This window comes from Pristis pectinata, chromosome 19 (assembly GCF_009764475.1).
Source record: "Pristis pectinata isolate sPriPec2 chromosome 19, sPriPec2.1.pri, whole genome shotgun sequence".
Taxonomy (NCBI): Eukaryota; Metazoa; Chordata; class Chondrichthyes; order Rhinopristiformes; family Pristidae; genus Pristis; species Pristis pectinata.
In genome coordinates, this window is record NC_067423.1 from 14,427,586 (window position 1) to 14,453,754 (window position 26,169).

Below are 26,169 nucleotides of genomic sequence, written 5' to 3' on the forward strand. Positions count from 1 at the left end.
AGGCGTTTGTTCATCATTATGATCTGCAAAATTGGTTGAGCTGAGCATAGAATTAGACCCATCAAATCATCAGCACTGTGTATATTCTCACCAGAAAATGAACTTCAGCCTATCCTTTTAAGGAAATCAACAGTGAAACACAGAACCTCAGAGGTTCTGAAACATCAGGTGAAGTGTTAGCCAAGTTCTGCTGGTATTCAGAACACCACACCCAGCATTGAGAGAGAAAGGTACAAGTGCTAATGTTAGAACAGAACAACTGTCTTAACACATCCTATGAATTGAAGCACGAGACTGAACTGGCTTTTGGTGACTTGATATTAAAAGTTAAAATAGAAAATGTTAAACAAATCTTTAACCCACAATACTACCAAAAGATAATAAAACTTCCTTGGAGCAATAATTAAAAATCAGTCCATTCATCACTAGTAAGGAATAGATCACAGCTCAATGTTTCCGTCTGTGGTGGGTTCCAACACTTACTCCGTGATACTCCAGCACCACAATTTATTAAAAGTGTCCTGAATTGGGAGGACAGTGGTGGGCCCAGACTTACTCACCCTCTTCCCTCCCCATTGAACCATCGACCTTCTACTTCCATCAACATCCATTTTGAAGCCATCATTACTGGGACAAGGTGTCAAAAACACAAGCCCAAAATCACTGCTTCCTGCTATACTTCAGAACCAGGCTGCTCAGGGTACATCACAAATGAATATAAAAAACAGCTTGCTTGCATGTACTTAAAAAAACAGCATAGCAATGTACACGTGATTATTCCAGGAGAAACAGGAGTCACCACAGCAACTTTGCTTACACAGTGACGAGCATGAAAATAAAACAGTCTCTCTGCTCCCCAAGGAATTCCACAATCCTGATATTTCAATCTTTCAGCAAAATCTGGCAACATTTTGCAGTCTGACACAAAATGCTTTAAAGATCATGAAATGTATACACTTGCTTCCATTCATTGCTAATAGATGCTGTCCTTTAAACAGTGGGACAGAAGGCACTGGTTCAAAAATGACAAAAAAAAATCTTAGTAGGGAGCAGTTGCACCATAATCAGATACTCAGCAGTGATTAAGTCACAAGGAAAAGGCACAATGCTGGCTTCAGAGTTTCCTTTGCAAAGGCCTGCACTTCTCAGTCAAGTATCATTACAAGATCGAGGAGAATTTGAGGTGGTGGCAGGTAGTGTTCAGATGTTGAGTAGATTTAGTTTCTGCTTGATCTGAATGCAAACACTGGAGAATTGTGTTTCCTGGTAATTTATCCTTATTCTCCAAAAATCCACAAAACGTTCACTCCAGACAAGCCCAGATTTACCCGTCTGTAAAAAAAAATTTAGATTAATTAAGTGCTACAAAGATATTGTCACCTTAATATTTTCAGGAAAAAAAAGACATTTTAAGAAAATTAATTGAATTTTCAGGGGGGAGGATAAAGTGAAACTTTAAACACTATTGTTCTCCAGGGAAAGCCTCAATTCTGGGTTAAATTTCCTCCTCTCTGGGTCAGAAACAAGTTGTACTCCTCAGATAATAAAAGCAGAAACTGCTAGCAATAGTCAGCAAGTCAGGCAGCATCCGTGGAGAGGGAAAGAGTGCTGATATTTCAGTTGATGATCTTTCATTGGAACTAGGAAAAGTTAGAAATTTAACACATTAAGTTGAAGAGAAGGGCAAGGTTGGAGAGAACAGAGACTGGAGATCCAGAAAGAATTACACAAAAGGTGGTGGTACCAATTAAGAGAGGGCAGTGAAGGCTTGTTAATCATGATTGATCTATCTGGAGGAAATGCAAATAGATTAAAGAGGACAAGGGAAAAAAAAATAAATGCTGGAATGATGGACAGAAAAACCATAACAAAATCCTGCAATTGCTGTAACCGTTAAATACTGAGCAGGTTAAGCAACATTTTGTGGAGGGAGAGGGAACTCTACAGGCGATGACTTTCATCAGAACTGGTGAGCCAAACTGGAAAGGTTAGTGATTTGAAATTGCTGAATTCAGTGTTGAGTCCCAAGGGCTGCCACTTGCCCAGTCAGTAGAAGAGACACTTACAATGGGCTTTGTTGGAACAGTGCAAGAGACCAAAGATAGAGATCAGACTGGAAATGGGAAGGAGAATAAAAGTGCATACAGTTTGTACCGAGCTTTAATAATAATTTCCACCCCAGTCCTACTGCCATATAGTCTGACTCTTCCCTTTCTGACTTTCCTACTTCAACCTCAGGGGATAAGTTAGTCACCAAAATCCATTACAAACCCACAGACTCAACCAACCATACAGGCAACCCCTGAATTAGGGCCATTCAGGTCACAGAAATTCACCCTTACAGAATTCACAAATCACCACCCAAAAATTGAAGATATTTTTATTAGTCACATGTACATCGAAACACACAGTGAAATACTCTTTTGCGTAGAACAAAATAAAATTCACTCTCATGAAATTTATAATTGGGGAAATAAAAGTAAATAAATTTCATCAACTCACATTTCTTAACGCATAAGATGACAACACAGGCTTGTGTAAAATCGCGATATAGACCGTTTTCTAGGAATGCAACCCCACCCCATAACATGGAGGGCGCCTGTATCGACTACTCATCCTCCCACCCTGCTTGCTGTAGTAATTCAATTCCATTCTCCCGGTTACTCTGACTCATTTGTATCTGCTCTGATGATGACAACTTCCATGCTAGAGCTCAAAGATGTCTTACTTTTTCCTTAAGAGTGGCTCCCCTCCACAATAGCTTCCATGGCTCTCAACCACATCTATTTCCAGCACTCTGCTTTCACCTCTCTCCTCTCACCCAAGGATAGGGTTTTTCCATCCTCATCTCGCATCCCAGCAGCTGCACGCTCAACTGATCATTTCCATAAGCTTCAACACGATGACACCACTGGACACATCCCTTTCTATGTTCCAAAGGGAATGTTTCACGAGTGACTCCTCCCTGGGTTCACTCTTTCATCTCCACCAACATCCATAGGAGACACACATCCGTTTACTTACAACATTCAACCTGCTGGAGGAACTCAGCAGGATGAGCAGCAACTGTGGAGGGGGAGGGTGTGTGGATGGAATTGTCAACATTTGTAACCCTGCATCAGGACCAATCATCCAGTCCTGATGCAAGCTTCTGACCCAAAACACCATCAATACCTCCCCCGAGTTCTTCCACCAGATTGTGTGATCATTTGTTGCTCCAGATCAGTCGCTTGTGTGTCCACGTCCTTTTACTTAGTCCCTTCCCACCATCCATACACCTTCAAGGTATATCTTCTAATTTAGAGTACTGCTTTTGATGCTCACAGTTGTTCCCTCTATGCTGGAGAAACCAAACACAGATTGGGTGACTGCTTTGGACGACACCTCCATTCAGTCTCCATGGGTGATCCTGAGTTTCCAGCTCCCTTTCACTTGAATTCTCTATTCCAATATGACCAATCTTTGACCTCTTAAACTGTTCCAACGAAAGCTAACCCAAGTTCAAGGAACAGCATCTCATCTTCCAGGTAGTTACACTACAGACCTCGGGTCTCATCGAATGCAATAGCCTTTCTAGCCTCTATCAGAACTACCAGTTCTGATGATTGGTCATGAACCTGTATTGCCAACTTCATTTTCTCTCTCAACAGATGCTGCCTGACCTGGCAAGTATTTCCAGCACTCTCCTTCATTTCAGATTTCCAGCAATTGCAGTGTTTTCTATTTCACTGTTCAAGTAGCTTTCCCCCCTCCCGCCCGTTTCCATTCATCTCCAATTTTTCGCATCTGCTAGACAGACCACCCTCCCTCAGCCAGGAATCGTCACTATTGGGACGCTCAATATCTCAGAGTCTATCACAGACAATCCCTTTGTTTTTTTCTACTCTTCCACTTCTCTGGAACTTAAAAACACTTATGTTTTCTGACTTTTAAGGTTCTGATAAAAGGTCATCAACATGAAACGTTGTCTGTTTCTCTCCCCACAGACACCCTCTGACTTGAGTATTTTCAAAATTTTCTGCTTTTATTCCCGTTTTCAGGGTATAGCATTACATATTGGGCCAGTGAATTCAAACTTAACCACATGGGAAACTCTGCACTAATACAGTATGTCCACACTCCTTCTCTAATATGGGCTGTGAAGCACTTTGGGCGAAGAACAGGATGCTTGGAAGATTCCAACCGGACATTTTTTGGAATGTGATGGGCGTGACAACAAATCAGAGATCAAGGTAACATATAGGACAGTGATCCAAAAGGTTAGAGCCCATGAGATCCAGGGTCAACTGAATCCAAAATTGGCTTGGTAATAGGAGGCAGAGAGCAATAATGGAGGGCTGTTTTTGTGACTGGAAGCAAATGACCACAGGCAGATGGAATTTATTCCTTACAAGTTGGAGGTGATGCACTTTGGGAGAACTAAAAAGAGCAGGACATATAAAAGAATGACAGGGCCTTGGGGAGAATTGTGAAATAAAGGGACCACAGCGCACATGTCCAAGGATTCCTGAAGGCGGCAGCACAGGTAAATAAGGCGCCTCATATTATGCGCCCTGGCCAATAAAAGTAGGGAGGTTATGGTACAGCTTCATAAAATACAGGTTAGGCTAGAGCTTGAGTTGGTCACCAAAATGATGTGATTAGATTAGAGAGGGTGCAGAGGAGATTTATCAGGATGTTACGTGGGATGGAGCATTTCAATTACAAGGAGAGACTAGATGGAGTTGGTTTGTTTTCCTTGGATCGGAGGTGACTATGGGAGTACCTCAGAGGTATACAAAATTATGAGAAGAATAGATAAGGTAGATGGTAGGAAACATTTCCCCCTTGCAGAGGTATCTAAAACAAATGCATATGTTTAGGGCAAGGGTGCAAGATGTTTGGGGATGATGAGAGAAAAGACATTTTTTACCCAGAAAGTAGTTGGAATCAGGAGTGCACTGCTCGAGTGGGTGATGAAGGCAGGGACTCTTATAACATCTAATAAGCATCTAGGCAAGTACTTGAATTGCCAGAGCACAGGAGGCTACAGATCGCGTGCTGGTAAATTAGAATAGTACGGGTAGATACTTGATGGTCGGCATGGACATAGTGAGCTGAAGAGTCTGATTCTATGCTATATAACTAAAAGCTGGTACTTAAACCAAATTAATCACAAAAACTATATTAACCATTAGTAATGTAATCAAAAATTAAACAATGGAGAAAGTTAAAGGAAAAATGAAAATAGCATACCCCAGCATTCCTGACTCCTTTGTTTTAATTATGTACAGAAACATCAGGATGGTGTGAAACATGTTGCTCCTGTCCTGAAAAATGAAAAATTATTCCAAGTTGGAACATGAAATCTACTTCAGTTAAATTTTTATTCAATCAAATGATATGCTATCCTCCTGAGTGATTGCAAAAGTGTCCCTGACACTGCTTCTTAATCAAAATTTCACTCACAGCCAACCTTAAAAATGTATTATATGGCCATTATCACATCTTTCTGTGGGCAAAATTTCCTGCCTCATAAAAGTGGCAATATTTTGAGATGTCCAGAGGTTGCATGCCAAAGAATTTATATTAAAAAAGTCTTCCTTTCTAATTTTTGGCAGCTCCAGTGTAAATCCTCTGACAATTTTGCAAATGCAGATTCCGCTGTAGTGAGTTGCAATTCACTAGATCAAATCTCACACCACAAACAAGCACATTATCCAGGTTAACACTTCTGTGCAATATCAAACAAAAGTCTGCTAACCCAGGGCCGCTCCTCTGCTCCCACTGGTTAACATTGCCCCGTCATTCCCCAGAATGCTGCTTGTGGTATTTTATATAAACACGTTTCTTTATATGATAAAATGAAAAGGAACCCATTGACTGTGACATCTTTGAAGACACAAGTTGGGGAAACAATCTATTAATGCAAATCATTTTCTTTCGCTGTACCAGAGTTCATGAGAAAGAAGAAAATTAAAAATCAGAAGACACTTCTTTGTGGGTACCTTAGGCAAATTGTACACCTGCCCCTGGTAGATAAGCTGATAGTGTGGAGGATTGATGTTGCTTTGGTGTATACAGAATAAATGCTCATTTGTGGTATCTGCAAAAAAATTAGAAAACAGAATTAGATGCAAGTAAATAACTAGCAAGCACTTTCAATAACACAAATTAAACTACTGTAGGAAACTACAGTTAATAATTACAGGTGCCCTCATCCACCAGAATTAAAGGGTCGTAGGTTTAAGTCCACTCCTGGAGACGTGCACATAATCCAGATTGGTGCCCCACTGCCAGTTCTAAGGAAATGCTGCATCCTCAAAAGGAACATTACATTCATTTCTAATTAAACCTGTTGAAACTGATCATGACGGAGTCAGCTACCTACAGCTACATATTCTAATAAAATGGAGAACTGTGGGACTTGACCACATTCTTGTTGTTACTGCAATTACTGACAGCTCAGCAAAGCTTCTCAGATCAGTACAAGGGCAGAACGATTGAGATAAGGAAATCCTGAGCGTTAGGATTCATTGTGAAAGTCCAAGGACAGTTGATAGGGTGTTTGGCAAGCATCATGAGACAGCCCAGAGCTGATCATGCAGCTACAAGATTTCTAATTATTAACTTGATTGAATATGTATGTAATCAATTAATATGATTGGTCTGTAATCAGCCAGGATAGACTGAAGTAAATACAAGTGAATGATTTCCTTTGTGCAGCAGTGAAGCTACCTGGGATGTCCAGTGGCTTGTTCCCCATTGGTGTAAAACAAACATTTGACCATCAGAACAGACCTGGGTGAATCAAATGATTCTCTGATCATTTGATTTCCCCTTTCAAAGCTTTCTATACATTCTGGGAGCATTTATGTCACTGACATCATATAGAGAAAGATCCTTCTGTGTTAAACCAAAACATTAGAAATTCCCCAATATTTCCCCCTCAAAAACAGATGCATACCATTCAACTCACTGCCCTGCATGGGATCCTGTTTTGAATGAATTAACTATACCCAATGCTGCCAAATGGCCTAATTCTGTACTGTTCTATGTTAAAGTGTGATTGGAAGCATTGCAATTATTAAACAAGGGCACCGGCACTGCTGCTGGCAGCTACAGATAAATACTTGCCTGGTTTATCTGGAGTTTGAATGAAATGTTGGGAAGTAAAAGTTTTTCCATCAGGATATTTGGGATGTGGAGGTAGCCTGGAGTCAAGGTAAGTGCAGAACATGTGCATTATAATCTGAAACAAAGGAAGCAGTGGATCTATGAGAGAGATTCACATCATTAACCTTGTTCATACTCCATAGCCCTGCAAATTATTCTGCACATATAATCGATTCCCTTTTGAAAATGCTCCCACCACCACTTCTGATCAGAAAGTTCATCCCTCATCACTCCTGCTGGTTCTATTGCCAATTACCTTATAATTTTTTTTTATAATCTGGTTGCTTATATTCAGTGGAAACAGTTTCTCCTTATTTACTCCCATTAGAAGCCTCGTGATTCTGAAAACCTCTTAAATTTCCTTTCAATCTTTTTTGCTTCAAGAGGACAAACATCTTTTCCCATTATCATTCTGATAAAATGACTCTGCAGTGCACATAATATGTAGTGAACAAGAGTAAGATTCTGGCCAAGTATTCTTTTAAGAAAATAACTTGGGTGGCACTGACTATACTACTCCACAATCACCCCAATTAAGTTCAACTAAAAGCACAAACCTGATCCTATTCTGACTAAATAGGAGAATGGCAAGAAATCTAACAAATGAATAATTATTAAAAATTACAGAACAAAGTACTTTGAATGAAAAACTAATGCTGGATGAAAATGGGATTGAATCAGTGACTTTATTAATGTATATTGGTCAGTGCCATATGAATTAACCTGCCAATCAATGCTATATTGTATGGCCTCAGATCTGTGGAAGCTCCCTCATCCAAACCAGAAAGGCAGAGACTCAAGTCCAAGTTCAGAGAGTGAAAAGAAAACTGCTGATGCTGGAAATCTGAAACAAAAACAGAAAATTCTGGAGATACTTAGCAGGCCTGGCAGCATCTATGGAGAAAGAAACAGATTTAATATCTTGGATCAGTGACCTAATGAAAGGTCATTGACCTGAAACATTAACTGTTTCTCTCCACAGATATTGTTTGATTTGGAGAGTAACATCAACAGTTTCTGTTTTTAACCAGGTGCAGAGATAATGGGTACAAGATTCTGGCTACCACTTCATTATTAGGACTGAGGATATGCACTGATGGAGGTACTACCTTTTGAATCATATATTAGATTAAAACTCTCTCGTGCATGTAAATGACCCATGGTACAACTGAGACAGGAGCAGCTGAGTCTTTCTGGTTTATCCTAAAAATACTGTACAAAATTAGTCATTGATTTCTTTGTTGAGTGTGGGATCTTTCTGTGAACAGATCTGGTGCTCTATTTCCCTTCATTGCAGTTATGACTAGATTTCAAACTTATTTCATTGGTTACAGAACACACTGTCATGTTCTGAGAATTGAAAAGTGTTTCGAAATGCAAGTTGAACCTACAACACACAATTTATAGTGCAGCGCACAAGAAATAGAATAGGTTTTTTAGTTCGTCAAGCCAGCTCCGCCATTCAAATAAGTTTATGGCTGATCTGTTACCTCTCAGTACCACTTTCTTGCATTAGTCCCATATCCTACTATACCCTTAGTATCGAAAAATCTATCAACCTCTGCCTTCAACGTACTTAGCAACTGAGCCTCCACAGCCCCCTCGGTAGAATTCCACAGATTCCTCTGGGTGAAGAAACATGTTACAAAACATTTATGAGACCACAACTGGAGTACACGACCGCATTGGAGAGGGTGCAGAGGAAATTCACCAGAACGCTCCTTGGTATGGAAGTTTCAGTTACGAGGAGAGATCGGACAGACTGGGTCTGTTTTTGTTGGAGTGGAGGCGGCTGAGGACGGACCTTATTTAGGTAAATAAAACGAGGAGCATAGACAGGGTAGCGAGAAGGAAACTTTTCCTCATACAAAGGTGTCAAAAATTAGAGGACATAGGTTTGAGATAAGGAGAAGGAGATTTAGAAGGTATCCAAGGAAGAACTTTTCCCACCCAGAGGGTGGGTGGAATGTGGAGCACATTGCCCAAGTGGGTAGTGGAAGCAAGTAAATTCAACATTTAATAATTCTCGAGGAGCACTTGAATTGCCAAGGCATAGGAGGCTATGGGCCAAGGGCTGGTAAATGGGATTAGTGTAATTGGTGGTGGTCATGGCGGGCTGTTTCTATGATGTATGACTCTATGATTATCCTGGTCCAGAATGGCTAACCCCTGGTTTTGTCTATGACCCCTGGTTTAGATACCCCAGCTGGAGGTTAAGATTATCTCCTGTAAGCAGCATTTTATACATTTCAATGAGATTATATCTTTCGCTCTTTTAAATTCAGAGTATTGGCTCGGTCTTTTTAAACACTTTTTTTTGACAAGACCACCTTCCCAGTTACCTGATGAACCTTCATTGCAAGTAGCTCCCTACTAAGAATAAGGAGATCAGATATGTGCACAATATTCTAGATGTGGACTCACCAGGGCATGTCCTCACTGACTTATACTGTGTTTATGAGATTTTTAGACACATGGGAAATAAGGGGCCATTCAGCCCTTCAACCCTGTTTTGCCATTAAATACAATCTATCTCGATACCATATTTCAGTTCTCTCTTAACAGCTCACGATGCATCCTATGTCCAGAAGTTTATCCATCTCCTTTATAAATACATTACCCTCTGTAGTAGTAATGCCACAGAATCACCACACTCTAACTGAAGTAGTTTCTCATCTTAGTCCAACATTGTTTGCCTGCACACCTCAAAATGTAACCTCTCATCATGGACATGCCAACCCCTCTCTCCCACCTCCCTCCCTTCCCCCCCACCCCCATCAGACAGGGAAAACACCCTCTCTGCATCCTGTCTGTCCAGCCCTGTCAGAATTTCTAAAGTTTCAATTAGATCTCCTCTCATTCTCTTAACTATTGTGGATATAACTAGAGTCAAACTGATCTCTCAAGTCTCAGTAAAACCATCCACAGAATTTGGCCCACCAGCTGTTTCCAGACTCCTCCACTCAAACACTGTCACACACTGTGCCTTCTGAACCTGGCCCATCTCCTCATCTGAACATTGGTAGCAAAGCATTCACACGCCTATAGGCCAATTCATAAGATTTCATCCTCAAGTTCTTTGCCTCTCTATTCTCTTGCTTCTTGTTTTAAAGCATCTTAAAACCCATGTTTTCAACAACCTTTTGATCACTCCTTCTAATCTCTCTCTCTCCATATTGGACTTTATTTTCCCAACCTATGAAAACTGATACATGGATGGTGCTATTCAAGTATCAGAACTTTCTATACACAAATGTTCTAACAAAGTGTTATACTCCTATTCCATGATTCAATGAATGGGATGATGACCTTTAATGTCAATTACAGCTTCTTCATTTATACATATAGATTGGGAGACTTAAGATATTAAACATGCCTAGAAAAGCACTGATTCAGCGCTGACATGTATAGATTTTTCAGCCGCAGGTGAAGCGAGAGTTCTGGGGATTAGGCAGAAAAATATATTCAAAGCTAAAGATCAGATCAGCCATGAACGATGGAATAGGCTCAACATGCCACATTGCCCACTCCCCCTCTTATTTCTTACCCTTTTAAGTACTCACCGCAGAATCAGTGGGAAGATCTGTATCCCACTTCCTGGACTTGTACTCTCCTCCTCCACTCCATCGGAAGGAGCTCATGCAACCACCATGAGCCAGCTCTGCAACAAACCAAGGAAATTAATGAAAATCCTGAATGGCAAATTGGATGGTTTGGAACTTACTAATCACCAATGAAGCAATAACCTGCCCAAATGTAGTTACTTTTAGCTCAGCCCTCTGAGCTCAGGATAGGGATGTCACTGATGAAGAATGGAACATTTTCTGTTGCATGCATCCGAGGGAAGGCAAGTACAACAGTCAGATGCACGAAACTCCTTTGTGCAACAATTCCCACCCTATTTCAAGTTTGTGAAATTTCCCACCCCAATAAGACAACACAGGGCAAGGGAACTGATAACAGAAAATAAGTGAAAAAAAATTAACCCACTGCACTATGCTATCATGTTGATTTAATGTTTAATGGTAGAAGTCTGAAACTTTCATATCATGGACACATCAATGACTAAAAACAGACTAAACTGTAACACTCACCTTTGATTCTTTCCACCAAGTACTCTTGGTTTGAAGTGATGTCCAAGTATTGGATAACTATGTTCAATGTTGGAAGCTGGGGAGCTCTTACCAAGGCTGCTTGCCTTAGGCTGCTGATACTAGTCTCTGGAAGGGAAAAGGTACAAAATCAATTGAACCATTTTTATTTCCTTCACCTTGCACTCCCCCCCCTCCGCGTTTTTCCCATATTTCCTTCCAACACAAGAGGCCATTCAGCCCATCAAGTCTATGCCAGTTCATGAAGCAATTCCATTCCCCCACTATTTTATCCTATAACCCCCATTCTCCCCATATTTCCATCAATCTCACCACCCACAATACACTGGGGACCATTTACGGTGACCAATTAACCTACAAATTCACACATCTTTAACACGTGGGGGGTACTTGGAGCACCCAGTGGAAACCTATGAAGTCACAGGGAGAATGAGGAAACTTCACACAGACAGCAGGGGTGAACACAAAAGAGCAGAGGCATCATAGCCTTTACCAGCAGTGTGCCAGCAGGATTTGCTCGATCACAAATAAAAATAATCACTAGCAGAGGCCCCCCCTACCCAACCCTAGTCAGAGTACACAGGGTTCTGCGAATAATGGTAGCACCCACCAACTCTCCAAACTGAGATTTTCCCAGTTATTGTAACTCAGCCTCGTCAATGCTTAAAGGTGGTCATAATTCTCAGACCTAGGCCTTTACAGAGCATACTTACCACCCACTTGCAGCTCTGGACATCCCAACCTCCTTAGCTGTGTGTTCACACTATCAATCTCTTTGACCAAACGATTCAAAATAGTTTCGTTGATCCACTAAGTACAAATAGGATAAAAGAATACATGATCTTATTTAATCCAATCCAATTAAAAGCAAATTTATTAAATATTTCCAAGAACAGAGAGTTGAAGACAAATGTGGAAATTAAGGATATGAGGGATTAAAAAGCAGGAATCTGGGATCAAGACGGGCAAGCTGACAATGGCAACAAAATGGTACAAGTGGGCCCCTTTTGCTCCCCTAAGATAATCAAACTAGTGATACTTAACTGCACCAGGATGGTCTTAATCACTCTAGTTTGAAACTGCTATGTTGGCGCTGGAAGTGTGGCAACACTTGCGGGCTGCCCCCCAAAAATCACTACGCATAAGATGTATTTCACTGTGTGTTTCGATGTACGTGTGACTAATAAAGATCTTATCTTATCAGGTTATCCCAAGTTTCCTTGGAGTCTTTGGCCAAGGTGGAAGTAAAAGTGCTGAACCACTCACATCCCTCCTCCACTTCTTTAATGCAGTCCCAACTCAAATACAGCAGGTACCATTACAGTCCCTACCACTTCTGCCATTTGGGTCCATCATGGACAACCATCCACATAATGAAAATAGCACAACCATTTGCCCTCACCATGGGTTGCAATCTAAAAAGCCAGCACCCCTAATCAATATACTGACCCATTTATAAAGTCTATCCTCATTTGAGGTAAAGTTGAACTCCCAGACAGTTTCCACCAACCTAAAGTGAAGGTCACTTTGTGATGAGATTCTGAGGGGAACTGGTAACCAACGAGAGGCTGCTGCTAGACGCAGATTTATCTACTTAGACTGAAGTTCAAAGTTAAAGTCGAGCTTATTGTCTTGTTTACTTCCCTTGACATGAAGTGGGCAAACCTTGTCATCACCCACTATATGGCACTGGAAGAGTACCAGAGACATTCGCCGCACATCCCACCTCCCCATTGCTATCACCTCCTACAACTCCAAGCACAGTAGGCTAATACTGTAATGAGAATACAGTCAAGGTGGAGGGGAGGAGGGATTTAATTATAGGACGTTTAGCAGTGATAATAGTTAGCCAAGCGAGGCAAGCATATGCCCAATGCTTCCAAGCCAGAGTCTGGGGCTTACGTAAATGTTACTTACATTCCTCAGGTTGGCCGTCCAGGAATCAAGGAGATCCAGCTGCTGCCGACTCATATTCAACCTGATCCACACCTGCAAGTTACAAAAGTCAGAATTCCAGTATAGTGAATTCCACTGAATTATACTTTCTCTCACATCTCTCTCTATTCTCCCTTCCTTTCTGAAGGATTCTTGCTGGCTTGCAATTCTGTATTATTTTGTATAGATGCATGGCAGGAGAATCGTAATGTATGGGTATACGGTATGTCCCCATTGGTCACCAGGAGGCCTGGTGATCGGATCTAAACATCCAAACTCCATCACAAGGCATCAGGTCACACACACCAGCAAGGTTAGTATGGAGCAATCAGGGGTCCAAGTGCTGGCTGTTGTCTCCTACCTTATGTGGAGTAGAAGCCCCATTTGTGGTAATACCTCTATTGCCATTTAGCACAATTCAGAGCTCCAGTTTGTAGCTCCTCCATCTATACAATTTGGCCTTGCATCACCTTATTCAATTTGGTGGAAACCCCACATTAATCGATTTAGTGCCCTTGCATTTCACTATATAATGACTTGGCCGCCAGCACTCCTGAGATGAATATTTGTTAAGCAAGGAATACAGAGGGTGCAGCAGACAGATGGTGTTGAGGCACAGGTTACTCATCATCTAATTGAATGGTGGAACAAGTTCAATGTTCAACATTCACTCAGTTATTAGAAGAGCTGTGCATTAATATTTTAGAAACACTGGAACAATATATTTGGACAACGGCCTTTAACCAGAGTGACTGGGGTGGGGGAAAAGGGGGCACCTGAGTGTGGGTCCTGCGTCTTGGTGTCTGCTAATTATGACAGTTAAACAGGACTTCTGAGAAAGAAACCAAAAGTCTTATTTTATTTCCAAACATCGTTAACTCAATCATCAAACAAGCTATTTACTTGTTGTAATTTCTGCTTTCTACATCATATGCAGTGGCAATTCAAATACATGACGGGGACAAAAGTCAAAACACTGGCCGTAAGGCACATTTCAGAGCCATTTCCATCAGCTTACGACCAACCTGGCCCACAGGGACATCAATGCCCAATCAATGTTATAATTAGATCACCTACAATCATATAAAATGGTGCAGACTTGAGGGGTCAGATTCTTCTAATTCCCACGTTCATACGTGAAGTACCTGGCCTACATCCCATCTACTTCAGGCGAGTTAAAATGGATTTGAAAACAGAATCAGGAACAGCAAAAAACATTAACCACCAAGCACTGACATAGTGACTGAAAAACAAAACCTTGCCCACCACCTTTACTGAAGTGAAATGCCAGGTATTTGGTTACTGTACCATACCTCTTCTGCAAGTAGCTTGGAGCCCAGATCTGTGTCATCCTTGTGAGCTGAAGGAGCCTGGGACCGGCTGGCGAGCTGGTACTGGAACTTGCGCAATGACTGTGCATAGTCAACACTGCTGCGGCTGTAGTTCCAAAAGGTTGGACTATTGCTGCTGGACGGACATTCAGGACTTCCTGTGTGTACACATTAAACTAAGACTTCCAGCAAATAAAAGTCAGACGATCGATATCACTGGGTCTCCCAATCTCCTACTGTTTAAGCCTGGCCATTTTCTGAGTTGAAGTGCAGTACCACACTACACATAGAAACTGCCCTCATTTTCAAAATATTGGCAGAGACTTCCTCTTCACTCCTAATTTAATTTGATTGGATAAGTCTTTGCCCCTTTTCCATCTCTCCACCAAAGGTGTGGACTAAGGCAATGCCTGATACATTGCCCAAGTGGTCAATGTTCAATATCTGAAGGCAAGGAAGCCAGTAAACTTTAAGGACAGCATCACAGTCAAGCTTGATGTTGTCCTGGGATAACACAAACCGGGAGCTATTGCCCTCACAAAGCACAGAAGTACTGAAGCCAATTGCAGTCACCAATTTTATTCTAGCAGTGGGGAACCAAAAGCATGGATCAGAGCCCAGCTGCTCGAGTTTACCCATTGGGGGAATGATCAAGTTGTGGGCAGAAATTAATACCAATGTCTGTAGGATATTAGAAGAGCTTTAAAAAAAGTTCCCCTCTTCCACCAACCCCAGTGCAAGAATAACACCTCCCAACCTACAATAAAGAGCAAGGTATCCTCAAATATCAATGAGAACTCCCCCTCACCCAGCTTCTCATCCCTTTTAAAGATCTGTACCACACTGCTTCAGTTAATGCAGAACCTTCCTGCAGTGACTTCATATGGGAGAAATAAAATGTTTGGAAAAGGTCAACAAAGAGGCAAGTCTAATCACAGAATGATGTGGTACAGAACACTGCCGTTTGGCCCATTGTGCCTGTGCCAGCTCTTTGAAGGAGATGCCTATTTAGGTCTACTTCCTCTGCTCTTTCCCCCATAGCTTTGCAATTTCCTCAAAATATTTTTATGCACTCAACATGCATGCATTCTGATCACAGGAGGATTTAGTCAGGGTTCTCAGAAGGGGAAATCCACTTGCCTACCATCCAAGATCCACAGACATAAATGGGCACCTTCCTCCCTGGCAGGGAACAACAGATGCAGTGTGGATCAGGCCCAGAATCCGAGTCCCCCCCCCCCCCCCACCCCCGTTCCGTGCGGTTCAGACAACGTCATACTGCAGAACTTCACGAACAGTAAAAGCCTCAACAAACCCATCTGACTGCGGCCTTGCTTCTCCTCTTCGGAGCGGAGGAAGTTCTCCAGAGATTTCATGTCTGTAACATACTCATCTCGTGTGAGCGGCGCGCTGTACGTGACTGGGGCAGATCGGTAACGAGCTCTCAGGCTGGAGCACTCTGAACTCCCGATGTTATTACCGCATATATAGGAATTTTGTGGAGGACTGAAACTGGATCCCTGAAGGACACAAGAAAGAAGTCTCCTTGAGTTCAGCTAACAAAATTTCCTTGCCTCTGGCATCTAAATCACCACTCAACTATGGACCATAATGAACATTTTGGTGGTGTCAGTCTCAAAAGGCCAATGGCCAGTGGCAATATTGACTTCTTGGATAATACTTCATTTGCAGCCTTGATAGCCTTACTTCTTTCTCAGTAACTTTTAAATTTAAAAAAATCAGTTGCCCTCTTGCCTCCTCCCCCCTTCCCCTAATACTTACACTGTAATGAAATTCAGACATTGCAATTTCACCCTTTCTATTCCAGGACCTCAAAGCTGAGAAACTCTACTTCTCCTCTCCAGCTGACTGCTTTTCTCTGACAATCAAAACGTTAAAATCCAAACTTTGGCATTACCTAAATGCATATCAATTTAGCTCACAAAGTACCTTGTTCCAGACCCGAGCAGCTAATCAATACTGTCAGAGGTGCCATAATGCTGGTAAGACTTGAGACTGCAGCAGCCTGCCTACTCAAGATGACAAAATATCACAGGACCATTGGATGATAAACATGAAAAAGTTGTGGGAAATATTTACCTCACACCAAAACAACATCTAAAACAAAATTATGGGGCTTATATCAACTTGCTGTCCAAAAAAACGTGTGCAGCATCATCTATATTACAAGTGATTACACTTCAAAAAGAACTAAATGAGCTTAATAGTTCTGGGACTGTGAATAGTGCTACCTCAGTTCAAATCATTTCTCAACGTATGTTCTTAACTGAATATATTATGTCAAGTGCCCTGACTCCTCGCTTGTACTCCACGTTTCATTTATCACCATGGAGGTGAGGGGCAGGGAAGCAAAACAAAAGGCCAACAAAAAGAAATTTTCACTCTTATACTGCACTAAAGTATTCCTTAAATTTAAAGCACGTCTTGAACTTTTTTTTTAAATCTCAGGTTTCAAATCACATATCACTGCAACTTTATAAACCAACATTGTAGGCCCACCTTTGCCCTCAACTACTGCGGAATGAGGTAAGCAGACAACTCGGTCAGGACGTACATATCTGCATGGAGCAGAGCCATAAGGAGTTGTTTCCACTTGCAGTTACTGCCTATTATTAAACTTGAAGCATATTTGTAATATAAATCTTTTAGGTGAGGGCAGGGTTAGTGGGAGAGAGAGAGACTCAAAACTTCAACTTGCTTTGTTCCAAGCATCCTAACAGTGGCGATGGGAATATTACATGCCAATTTGTCCTACCCAATTGCCTGCATATTTAAACAAGCACCATTAGATCATAAGTGTCTCAGGAGCCTTGGCCACTTGCCCTTCTGATAGGTGAGGGTCCTGGCTTACTGAACAACTCTAAAAGCACACTGGATGAGATCAGCAAATCCTGCAAAACCTGAATGTTGACTCAGACTCTGTTAGTCTGTATAGGTAAAAACTTATTGAATCAGTAAAGTAAATTCTAACCAAGACTGGCAGCCTTTTAAGAAGCTGGGAAAGTGTAAACAGTGCAGCAGATGGAAGTGTAAATGACAGAATCTAGATGACAGCAAGTTGTCAACAATGAGAAAATAACTGAAGGGCACAGATGGCCGTGAAGGCCAGGGTAAAGGGGCTGTCATTTTCACCTGGTACTGCGACCAGTCAGCCAAAACAAGGGAGTGGAAAGAAAACACCTTGAACTATACTTCCAATTACAATCCCCTCATTAAGAGCCAGACGCCAGGGATTTAAAAAAGGAATCATAGAACAGTACAGCACAATACAGGCCCTTCGGCCCACAATGTTGTGCCGACCTTTAAACCTTGCCTAAGACTATCTTACCCCTTCCTCCCACACATCCCTCTATTTTAAATTCCTCCATATGCCTATCTAGTAATCTCTTGAATTTGACCAATGTACCTGCCTCCACCACCGCCCCAGGCAGCGCATTCCATGCCCCAACCACTCTCTGTGTAAAAAAAAACCTTCCTCTGATATCTCCCTTGAACTTCCCACCCATTACTTTAACATAAAAGAAAAGCTTCATTTGCATTTTGCCTTTTGTGGTAGGAAGCACTGCTCCCAGGGATCTGAGTGCAAAATGAGACAGTCAGAATTTATAGGGTGTGGGGAGCAGATGATAGAGTTCCAAGCTCTATTCACAGTGTCAGCTGCAGCTTGGCTAATAGGGCTCACCTCTGAGTCAAAAGGTTGTAGGTTCAAATACCACTCCAGAAACTGGACAAAAATCTGGAAGGACATACCACTACATTATACAGGTGCTAACCTTGGATGGGATGTTAAACCTAACCACGGATGGGATGTTAAACCTAACCACTGACTCCCCTTTCTAGATGATGCAAAAGCTCCCAAGACACTATATCAAAGATCAGGGGGGGTTGCCAGATTCTGCCCGATATTTATACCAAAAAAAAATCTTTCAGCGTCACATTGCTGTTCGCAGAAGTTTGTGGTGTGCAAATTACCTATGTTTCTTATATTATAATGTAATCATGAAGAAATTTGGTGGCTATAAGGTTGTAAAAGATGCTATGTACAGTAAATGCAAACCATTCTTTAAAGAAATGGGAAAGTGAAAACAGTAATAAACCCATTGTGACGACGTTAGATAACTGGGGAAGATCTAATATTGAGCCTGATGGCTGGATATACTGCCCACCTCCACCTACCATATTGAAGCTGCTGCCAGGAGAATACACCACAGAGGATGGGTAGGACCCACTTCCTGACAACGAAGGCGTCTGCATGGTTGGGCTATACCCTGTCATACAGTTAGGGCTGAACTTGGGGCTGGAACCAATTGGCCGTTGAGGACTGTAGGACAGGACACTCTGCCCCTGGGTGACACCAGGTGGGGAACTGTTGGGGGTGGATGTGGTGGCTGGCTTTCTCTGTGGTGTTGTTTGCATCCCTGAGGAAAGAAGAATGGCAATAAGCTGATTAATAATTGGGCTGCAATCCTTCCTTGCCTGACTAGCCTCTCAATCTCCACCCTCCGGTGTCTTAACTTTCATTCATCACCCATGCTTACTGACGTACATTGCTCCAGGTCCAAAAACAAATCAATTATAAAATTCTTACCGTTTTCAAGTCCCTCCATGACTTTGCCCCTCCCTTTCTCTAAACTCCCCTCCAGACCTATAACCCTCATGATCACTTCACTCAAATTCTGCCCTCCACTGACTGTAGTCATGCCTTTAGTTGCCTGGGCCCAAAGCTCTGAAATTCAGGAAACCTTGCCTCCTCCTTTAAGACGGCCTTTAAAACCAAACTATTTCCCTATCCTACTCTCCCCATGCCACATGGGAAAGGTTCCTGTGAAGCGCCTTGGCACGTTACAAGGTTAAAAGCTAAACAAAATGCAAGTGTGGCTGCTCTGCTGGCACGTTTTCATCTCTGTATTATTACAGTCAGCACTAAATGCCCTCTCCTTTGGTCCAAAGTTCCAACCTATATGGACTTGGTTTTGCATGTGTCCTCACAGTGTGTTGAGCTTATTCCTTTGTTTTCTACAACCACCACTTCAATAAAATGATGCCTCTCTTTCTGTTAGTCTTCTATTTCTTCCTTAGTTTTGGTACCTGGAGCACAGAATTTAAAAGCAAAGAAACTGTGGGCCAAAACTTCAATGAGGTTGCTGACAGGAATGTTGGGTACAGTTTGGCTTTTTCTATTATAGATAGAGATTAAAGTAATGGATAGGTGCAGTATAGGTTTGTGGGGCGAAATGCTAGCATCAAAAAGTCATCTGAAAAATGAGGGCTTTCATCCAATAACAAAAGCTATTAAATGGACAAATAGTTTTGGTTGCTTCTACTGGATTAAAGGGCAATGAGCTTTAGACACGAGACAATGTTAAAAGTATGTGGCAGGGGGGAGATAAAGGAAAGGTTTTACCACATACTCAACACCACCCCCACAACCACCCCAAGGTCACTCAGTGACGTGTGCGTTGTGATGAAATTTACAGGAAGGATCTCGTGGTTGCTATTTCCCGAAGACTGGATTTGGACTGAGATCCAGCTGTTGTTGGTTTGATGTAGGTAGAAGAAAGGGTCGCTGGGGAAGTACAAAGAGTTAGCGTCTAAAGCAACCACAGGGGTAACAACTTATGGATCACTACCCGATTCACGTGGAAACTGGCCAGACCAGCTCTGAACGGCGGTGGGGAGAAAGAAGTTTTGAATGATGGGGCACTGTCAGTGCCGTGGAAAGAAATATTTTGTATCAACGCAGAGGTTATCAAAAGGCGATCTAACCTCATCCCAATTTAACATTCACTAAAATTTCCTGATAGTGAACAATATCTAGCTGATCTTCCACACCCTGCACCCCCCCCCCCCCCCCCCCCACCGCCCCACACTGGTCCAAAGTAGCAGAGGACAATATGTACAGTCAATACAAGGCCAACAACCACACCATCACTGATGTTTTCACACACCCATCCATCCTCCCACAGCCTGTTCTGCACCCACCGCAGCATTAAATGCTTTAGCCACATTAACCACCCAGTGAAACAGAACAGCAGGACGGCCCACACATCTCATTTGGGCAGTAGCCTTTGAATTCAACCAGTCATGATTGCAAATGGCACTATACAAAGACAAGGTCTTTAATTCCAAACAGTATCCTCCCCTTCAAATGTGCTACAAGCTATGTTCCAACTTACCCGGATTCATTATTCCCAGCAGCGTTTGCTGCTGTGGGGTCATCACTAGATTGGCTGGGACTACAGCACTCCGGAAGTAACGCCAGAAATCAGTTAAGGCGTTGAGACAAAACAAGATGACTAGACCAAACTCTGGAACAAAAGAACAGAAATAAATTGAAAGGTTACAAGGCATGGATCAGAAGAGATCAACGTGAAATCAGGCAGCACGTGTGTAATTTTTACTTTTGGATATTTAAAACATTCAAGCTCATGTATACAGAACATGATGCTCCTAATATCTATCATATGGTCTGTAAAGAGCTAGCTGCTTTCAGCTACAGATGTCATCTGTGGTATGAACCTAAGATTTAAGTGCAGTTTCTTCCACTGGATTACCATGCAATCAGAGACTGCGCGTTTAAGAGGCAGATTAGGACATGGAACGGCTTAGCAGAAATGATGGGAGCATAATCCTGGACAAATTTAAGAGAAGTAAACTATTTTAATAATAAATACTGAAGGGGAAAGGAGCCACGTTTAGTGCTAGAAGCTGGGATATACACAATGATTGAATGCCTCTTGGAACATAAATTGACCTCATAATAGAGATCAGGTTGAAGGGAGGAACCCAGACATATCAGCAGCCCCCTGAAATACAAAAGGACTCTGTGTGTTTTTCCAAAAGAGGTAAAAAGGCTGCCAGCCTGCAGCATGCAGGCAAAATCCAGGACATATCCTACCTGCAACTCCATCATGCCACAAAGGACCCACCCTCTTGAACTTAATCAGGGACAGCAGAGTCACTAGAAAGGGAGAAGGAGCTGATGTACTCACCGATATACCACAGGGGCCAGTAGTTGATATTGTAGAATTTGTACAGCAATTTGCCAGTCCTGCAAAATGAGATTTAAAAATTAAAAAAAATTTTTTTTCAAAAATTCCACTATAACTGGAAACGGAATGCTTTGATTGAGTCAGACAGGGGTTTAATAACTGATGCCTTTACTCAGCCTCAGAGAGCATTTTCTGCCTCATTGTTTTACATCAGTAGTTCAGTAAATATAGAAAGCAGATCACGAGTTTTGAAATTACCACAAGCCCCTGTTGTTAGCTGACCTACTATCAACAGATCTGCACATTTGCGGGGTTGGCCATTTATTATTGGGAGTGTGTAAATGCAGCGTGTTCCACCAGTGCTCTCTCCTGTGGTATCTGGTGAATTCTGCTTGTTGTCAGATGAATTGTATTTGATGGCTTATGCTGGCAAACAGTGAAATATCAATAGTGCGCAGCCAGAGACAGGGTCAAGAGCACCAGAGGCCAGGAATGTGGGTAGGTGTCTGGTGGAAACTGGGGTCCGAAGTGTCGGTTGAGTATGCAGCAAGATCCAGGGTTCCAGATTGGGAACATCAGGGGACAGGAATGCCATAAGTTTACAGTCAGAGCCAGGGTCTGGACTGCTTGTGTGTTTCAGTGTATTTTGGCAAATACAAGCTGAAACTTGTATAAATGCTACATTCATGGAGGGATTGACCAGCATGTTATTGTCAGCTTAGTGTCATTGCCAGTGGCCTTAGTGGTATCTGTTATTTTCATTATTTGCAGGAAATTCCTGTCCTATCCCTCGCAAATAACGAGGACGTGGTGAACTGCAGATCTTTGACAACTCTCCTTACTACTTCTCCTCATTCTATCAAAATTATTTTTTTCTTGGTCTGTTTCCAGGTAGCTCAACAAGCTCAAACAAACGTAAAGGATCACAGGTTAACCTGCCCAGCAGCAGTCAGCTCGGGAAGGAAAGGATAGGACAACATCCTCAACATCAACTACTGACGGGAATACAATGTAATCAATGTCTCTGGGTCATCCCAGCAGACCAAGGTCAGTTTTGAATCTGGGATGCTGCATTAGGCAAAACTGGCCAACTCAATACAAAGAGAAGATAAAACCAGCTGATCTGCACAGCTCTGCTATTCACTGAGATACCAGGTGGGGGCAACCACAGCTAACATTTCTCCTGTCTGTCCTCCCACTATTTACACCTCCTACAGATGGGTTTGCTGCATTATCAAGTCTTCAGCATCCTCTCCTAGTCGACATCAACCTGTATCACCCATCTTCTCTTCATTTTCACCCTAGCCATGACCTTCCTTTTACTTTCTCCAGCTTCCCCCCACCCACACACTTCTCTGCATGTTTAAATACACTTGTTTTCTACATTTTTCCCAGTTCTGAATGAAGTTCGCTGACATGGAACATTAACTCCACAGATTTTGCCTGCCCTGCTAATTATTTCCAGCATTAGAGTCATAGGGCAAGACAGCACAAAACACCCCTCCAGCCGACCGGCAACATCCCCTCTACGCTAATTCTACATTATTCTCCCAACATTCTCATCAACTCCCCCTAGTCTCTACCACTCACCTACACACTTAAGAGCAATTTACTGTTGCCAATTAACCTACCGAGCTGCACATCTTTGGGATGTAGGAGGAAAATGAAGCAGCCAGGTAAACCCACAGAGTCAAAGGCAGAGCATGCAAATTCCACACAAACAACACCTCAGGTCAGGATTGAACCCGGGTCTCTGGTGCTGAGGCAGTGAGTCCATTAGAGTGCCACTGTGCTACCCCATTAATATTTCAGATTGTGAACACCTGCAATTTGTTTTTGACTTTTTACAAAATAGACTTAACTCACCTTGAAAGGTAGGGCAGAGAAATTATATCCTCAAGTAATATTCTCCCTCAAACATATCAAAACAGAACTGTTCATCCCCTAGTAGAATGAACACATCAAAATCTCTTCCTTGGTCTGAGAAATCCAGTGATTGAGAAAAGAGCTATTGAAGTGCAACTATTTTCTGTTTAATGTAAAGTATAAAGCTTTTTGTTATAATTGAAACAAAAAAAGCAAAGGAGCAACAACTTACATTTCCACATAGACCATTCCTGCGAGACCTACGTTGAGCAAACCCCACACCAGTATCACCTTCCTGGTTTGCGCCTCCTTCCTCATCTGTATGGTGCGGTCAATAAGAACAGTGCCAGGTACCCGATTCATCTCTGTGGATGTCAAAATAATTATCATTTGGGCTTCAATGAAGGAATAAATCAGAGGATGGATGAGCTCCAGTGTCTAATAAGCAGCAGGAAGTGCTTGGAGATTTAAAGTACCATCAGTCTGAGCAGATTCAGTGATGACGTTGTTCATAAATTAAGCTCACGTCAAGTGTGCTTTGATTACAAGACATTATAACCAATTCACTTCTACAAAGTCCAGGAATGGTCAACATTCCCAAGTTCATTACAGAGACCTTCAGTTGCACCACATAAATACATACAAATTAGGAGCAAAATTAGGTCACTCAGCCCTGCCTTGCTGATCCAAATGTAACCTAAAGTCTGTTCCTGCCTTTCATTAACTTTTCATTCTCTTGCTTATCAGGAGTTCATCCATCTACCTCTGCCTGACAGATATTCAAAGACTTTGCTTCCAGTACCTTTTGAGGAAGAGCTCCAAAGTCTTACCACCTCATTTCCCCTTACAGCAAGGGAATCAAAAGATAGTACAGGAAAATGGAGCTGGCTGGATCTATCATGATCTTAAATAGAGCAGACTCAATGGATAAGGTAGCCCACCTCTGGCCCCAGTTCTTATATGCTTTTTTTTTCCAGTGACTCCCTCAAGAAAAAAAAGTGCACACCATCTCTGCCTCATTTTAGTGACCCCTAAATCCAGATTTTCCCACGAGAAAGAACATCCTCTTCACATCCACCTTGGAATCTTATAAATTTAAATCAAGTCCCCTCCCTTCTCAGCTCCAGCCATTACAAACCTCGCCTACACCCAACAAGAGCCCATCGCTGTGCTGCCTCCTCCAATCACCCAGTGGACCCACCACCCCTCCCTCACACTCTCTCTCCCTCCTCCACTCCAACCGGTCACTGATGTGGAACATGTGAAGCAATGGCCTGTCCTACCTCATGCACATCTCCTTTCTCCTCCCTCCCTCATCCTCTCCCTCCGTCCCTCACCTTCACCCCCCTGCACCTCACCTTCACCCTCTGCCCCTCTCCCTCCACCCCTCACCTTCACCCTCTGCCCCTCACCCTCCACCCCTCACCACCCTCCGCCCCTCACCTTCACCCTCTGCCCCTCACCCTCCACCCCTCACCTTCACCCCCTCCCTCCCCTCACCACCCTCCGCCCCTCACCTTCACACTCTGCCCCCTCCCTCCACCCTCCGCCCCTCACCTTCACCCTCTGCCCCTCACCCTCCGCCCCTCACCACCCTCCGCCCCTCACCTTCACCCTCCGCCCCTCACCCTCCACCCCTCACCTTCACCCTCTCCCTCCCCTCACCTTCACACTCTGCCCCCTCCCTCCACCTTCCGCCCCTCACCTTCACACTCTGCCCCCTCCCTCCACCCTCCGCCCCTCACCTTCACCCTCTGCCCCTCTCCCTCCACCCCTCACCACCCTCCGCCCCTCACCTTCACCCTCTGCCCCTCACCCTCCACCCCTCACCTTCACCCCCTCCCTCCCCCACCACCCTCCGCCCCTCACCTTCACCCTCTGCCCCTCACCCTCCACCCCTCACCTTCCACCCCTCACCTTCACCCCCTCCCTCCCCCACCACCCTCCGCCCCTCACCTTCACCCCCTCCCTCCCCTCACCACCCTCTGCCCCTCACCTTCACCACCTCCCTCCCCTCACCACCTCCCTCCCCTGACCACCCTCCGCCCCTCACCTTCACCCCCTCCCTCCCCTCACCACCCTCCGCCCCTCACCTTCACCCTCTGCCCCTCTCCCTCCACCCCTCACCTTCTCCTTCTCCCTCTTCCTCTCCCTCCATTTTCACTCACTTACCGGCCCCTCCACACTCACACCCGGCCCGCCGCCACCGGAAGTGAAGCATGCTTCCGCTCGCATACGTCACCAGCCGGACGTCACCCGGGCGATTTGAACAGAAGCGGGAAACGCAGGAGCAGGACCGGCCCGCGGGCTCCCCCTGTCGCCCGGACACACCCACTGCTGGTGTCACCGTCACCCCGGCTCCCGACCCACAGCCCTTGTCTATCAAATCCCCACTTAACCCCAATTTGTTACTTATTTTTCCGGTAACAGCAGAAGAACTCTAAACGAAAAAATTAAATAATATACTGGAAGGTGATTAAACCTTAGGGTTATAGAGCAAAATATCCCTTAACGACAAACTTCTAAGATAACATTCAAAGCTGTAGTTACCTATTAGTGACAATATGAAGGCATATTAACAGAAATAAATTGTTTTATTAGCATTTTTCACCTCAGCATCGCCACGCAACACCGACAATAACCTGTAAACCAGCCCCGAGTCCAGATTTTACCAAAACCTCTCGGTTTCCTACTTCAACGTGAACTTGGCCAAGACATGGGTGCTGGCGCACGGTGCTGGAGAGGTGGAAGACGCCA

The 26,169-nt window shown here is 43.3% G+C and overlaps 1 protein-coding gene across 1 annotated transcript; it reads right to left on the reverse strand.

Moving 5' to 3' along the window:
• Positions 1-300: 300 nt before the first annotated feature.
• tmem209 (transmembrane protein 209) lies at positions 301-25,664 on the reverse strand. The gene is made up of 15 exons (XM_052033808.1): positions 25,585-25,664; positions 23,645-23,777; positions 21,547-21,605; positions 20,731-20,862; positions 18,731-18,972; positions 15,849-16,053; positions 14,516-14,691; positions 13,185-13,256; positions 11,981-12,077; positions 11,250-11,375; positions 10,719-10,816; positions 7,117-7,231; positions 5,988-6,085; positions 5,236-5,309; positions 301-1,332 (listed from the first exon to the last, which is right to left on the reverse strand). Exons 1-15 carry the CDS (start codon positions 25,631-25,633, stop codon positions 1,278-1,280), a joined length of 1,731 nt encoding a protein of 576 aa, XP_051889768.1. The 5' UTR covers positions 25,634-25,664; the 3' UTR covers positions 301-1,277.
• Between the last annotated feature and the right edge of the window lie 505 nt (positions 25,665-26,169).

Bases quoted from the DNA above. Each gene is read 5' to 3' on its own strand.
- tmem209 (XM_052033808.1), bottom strand. From the start codon at position 25,633: ATGCTTCACTTCCGGTGGCGGCGGGCCGGGTGTGAGTGTGGAGGGGCC. The intron at 16,054-18,730 runs GTAGGTGGAGGT...TGTGTCCTTCAG, and splicing joins CTGGCAGCAGCTTCAATATG to GGATCCAGTTTCAGTCCTCC. The intron at 1,333-5,235 runs GTATGCTATTTT...TTTTTTTTACAG, and splicing joins AAGGAGTCAGGAATGCTGGG to ACGGGTAAATCTGGGCTTGT.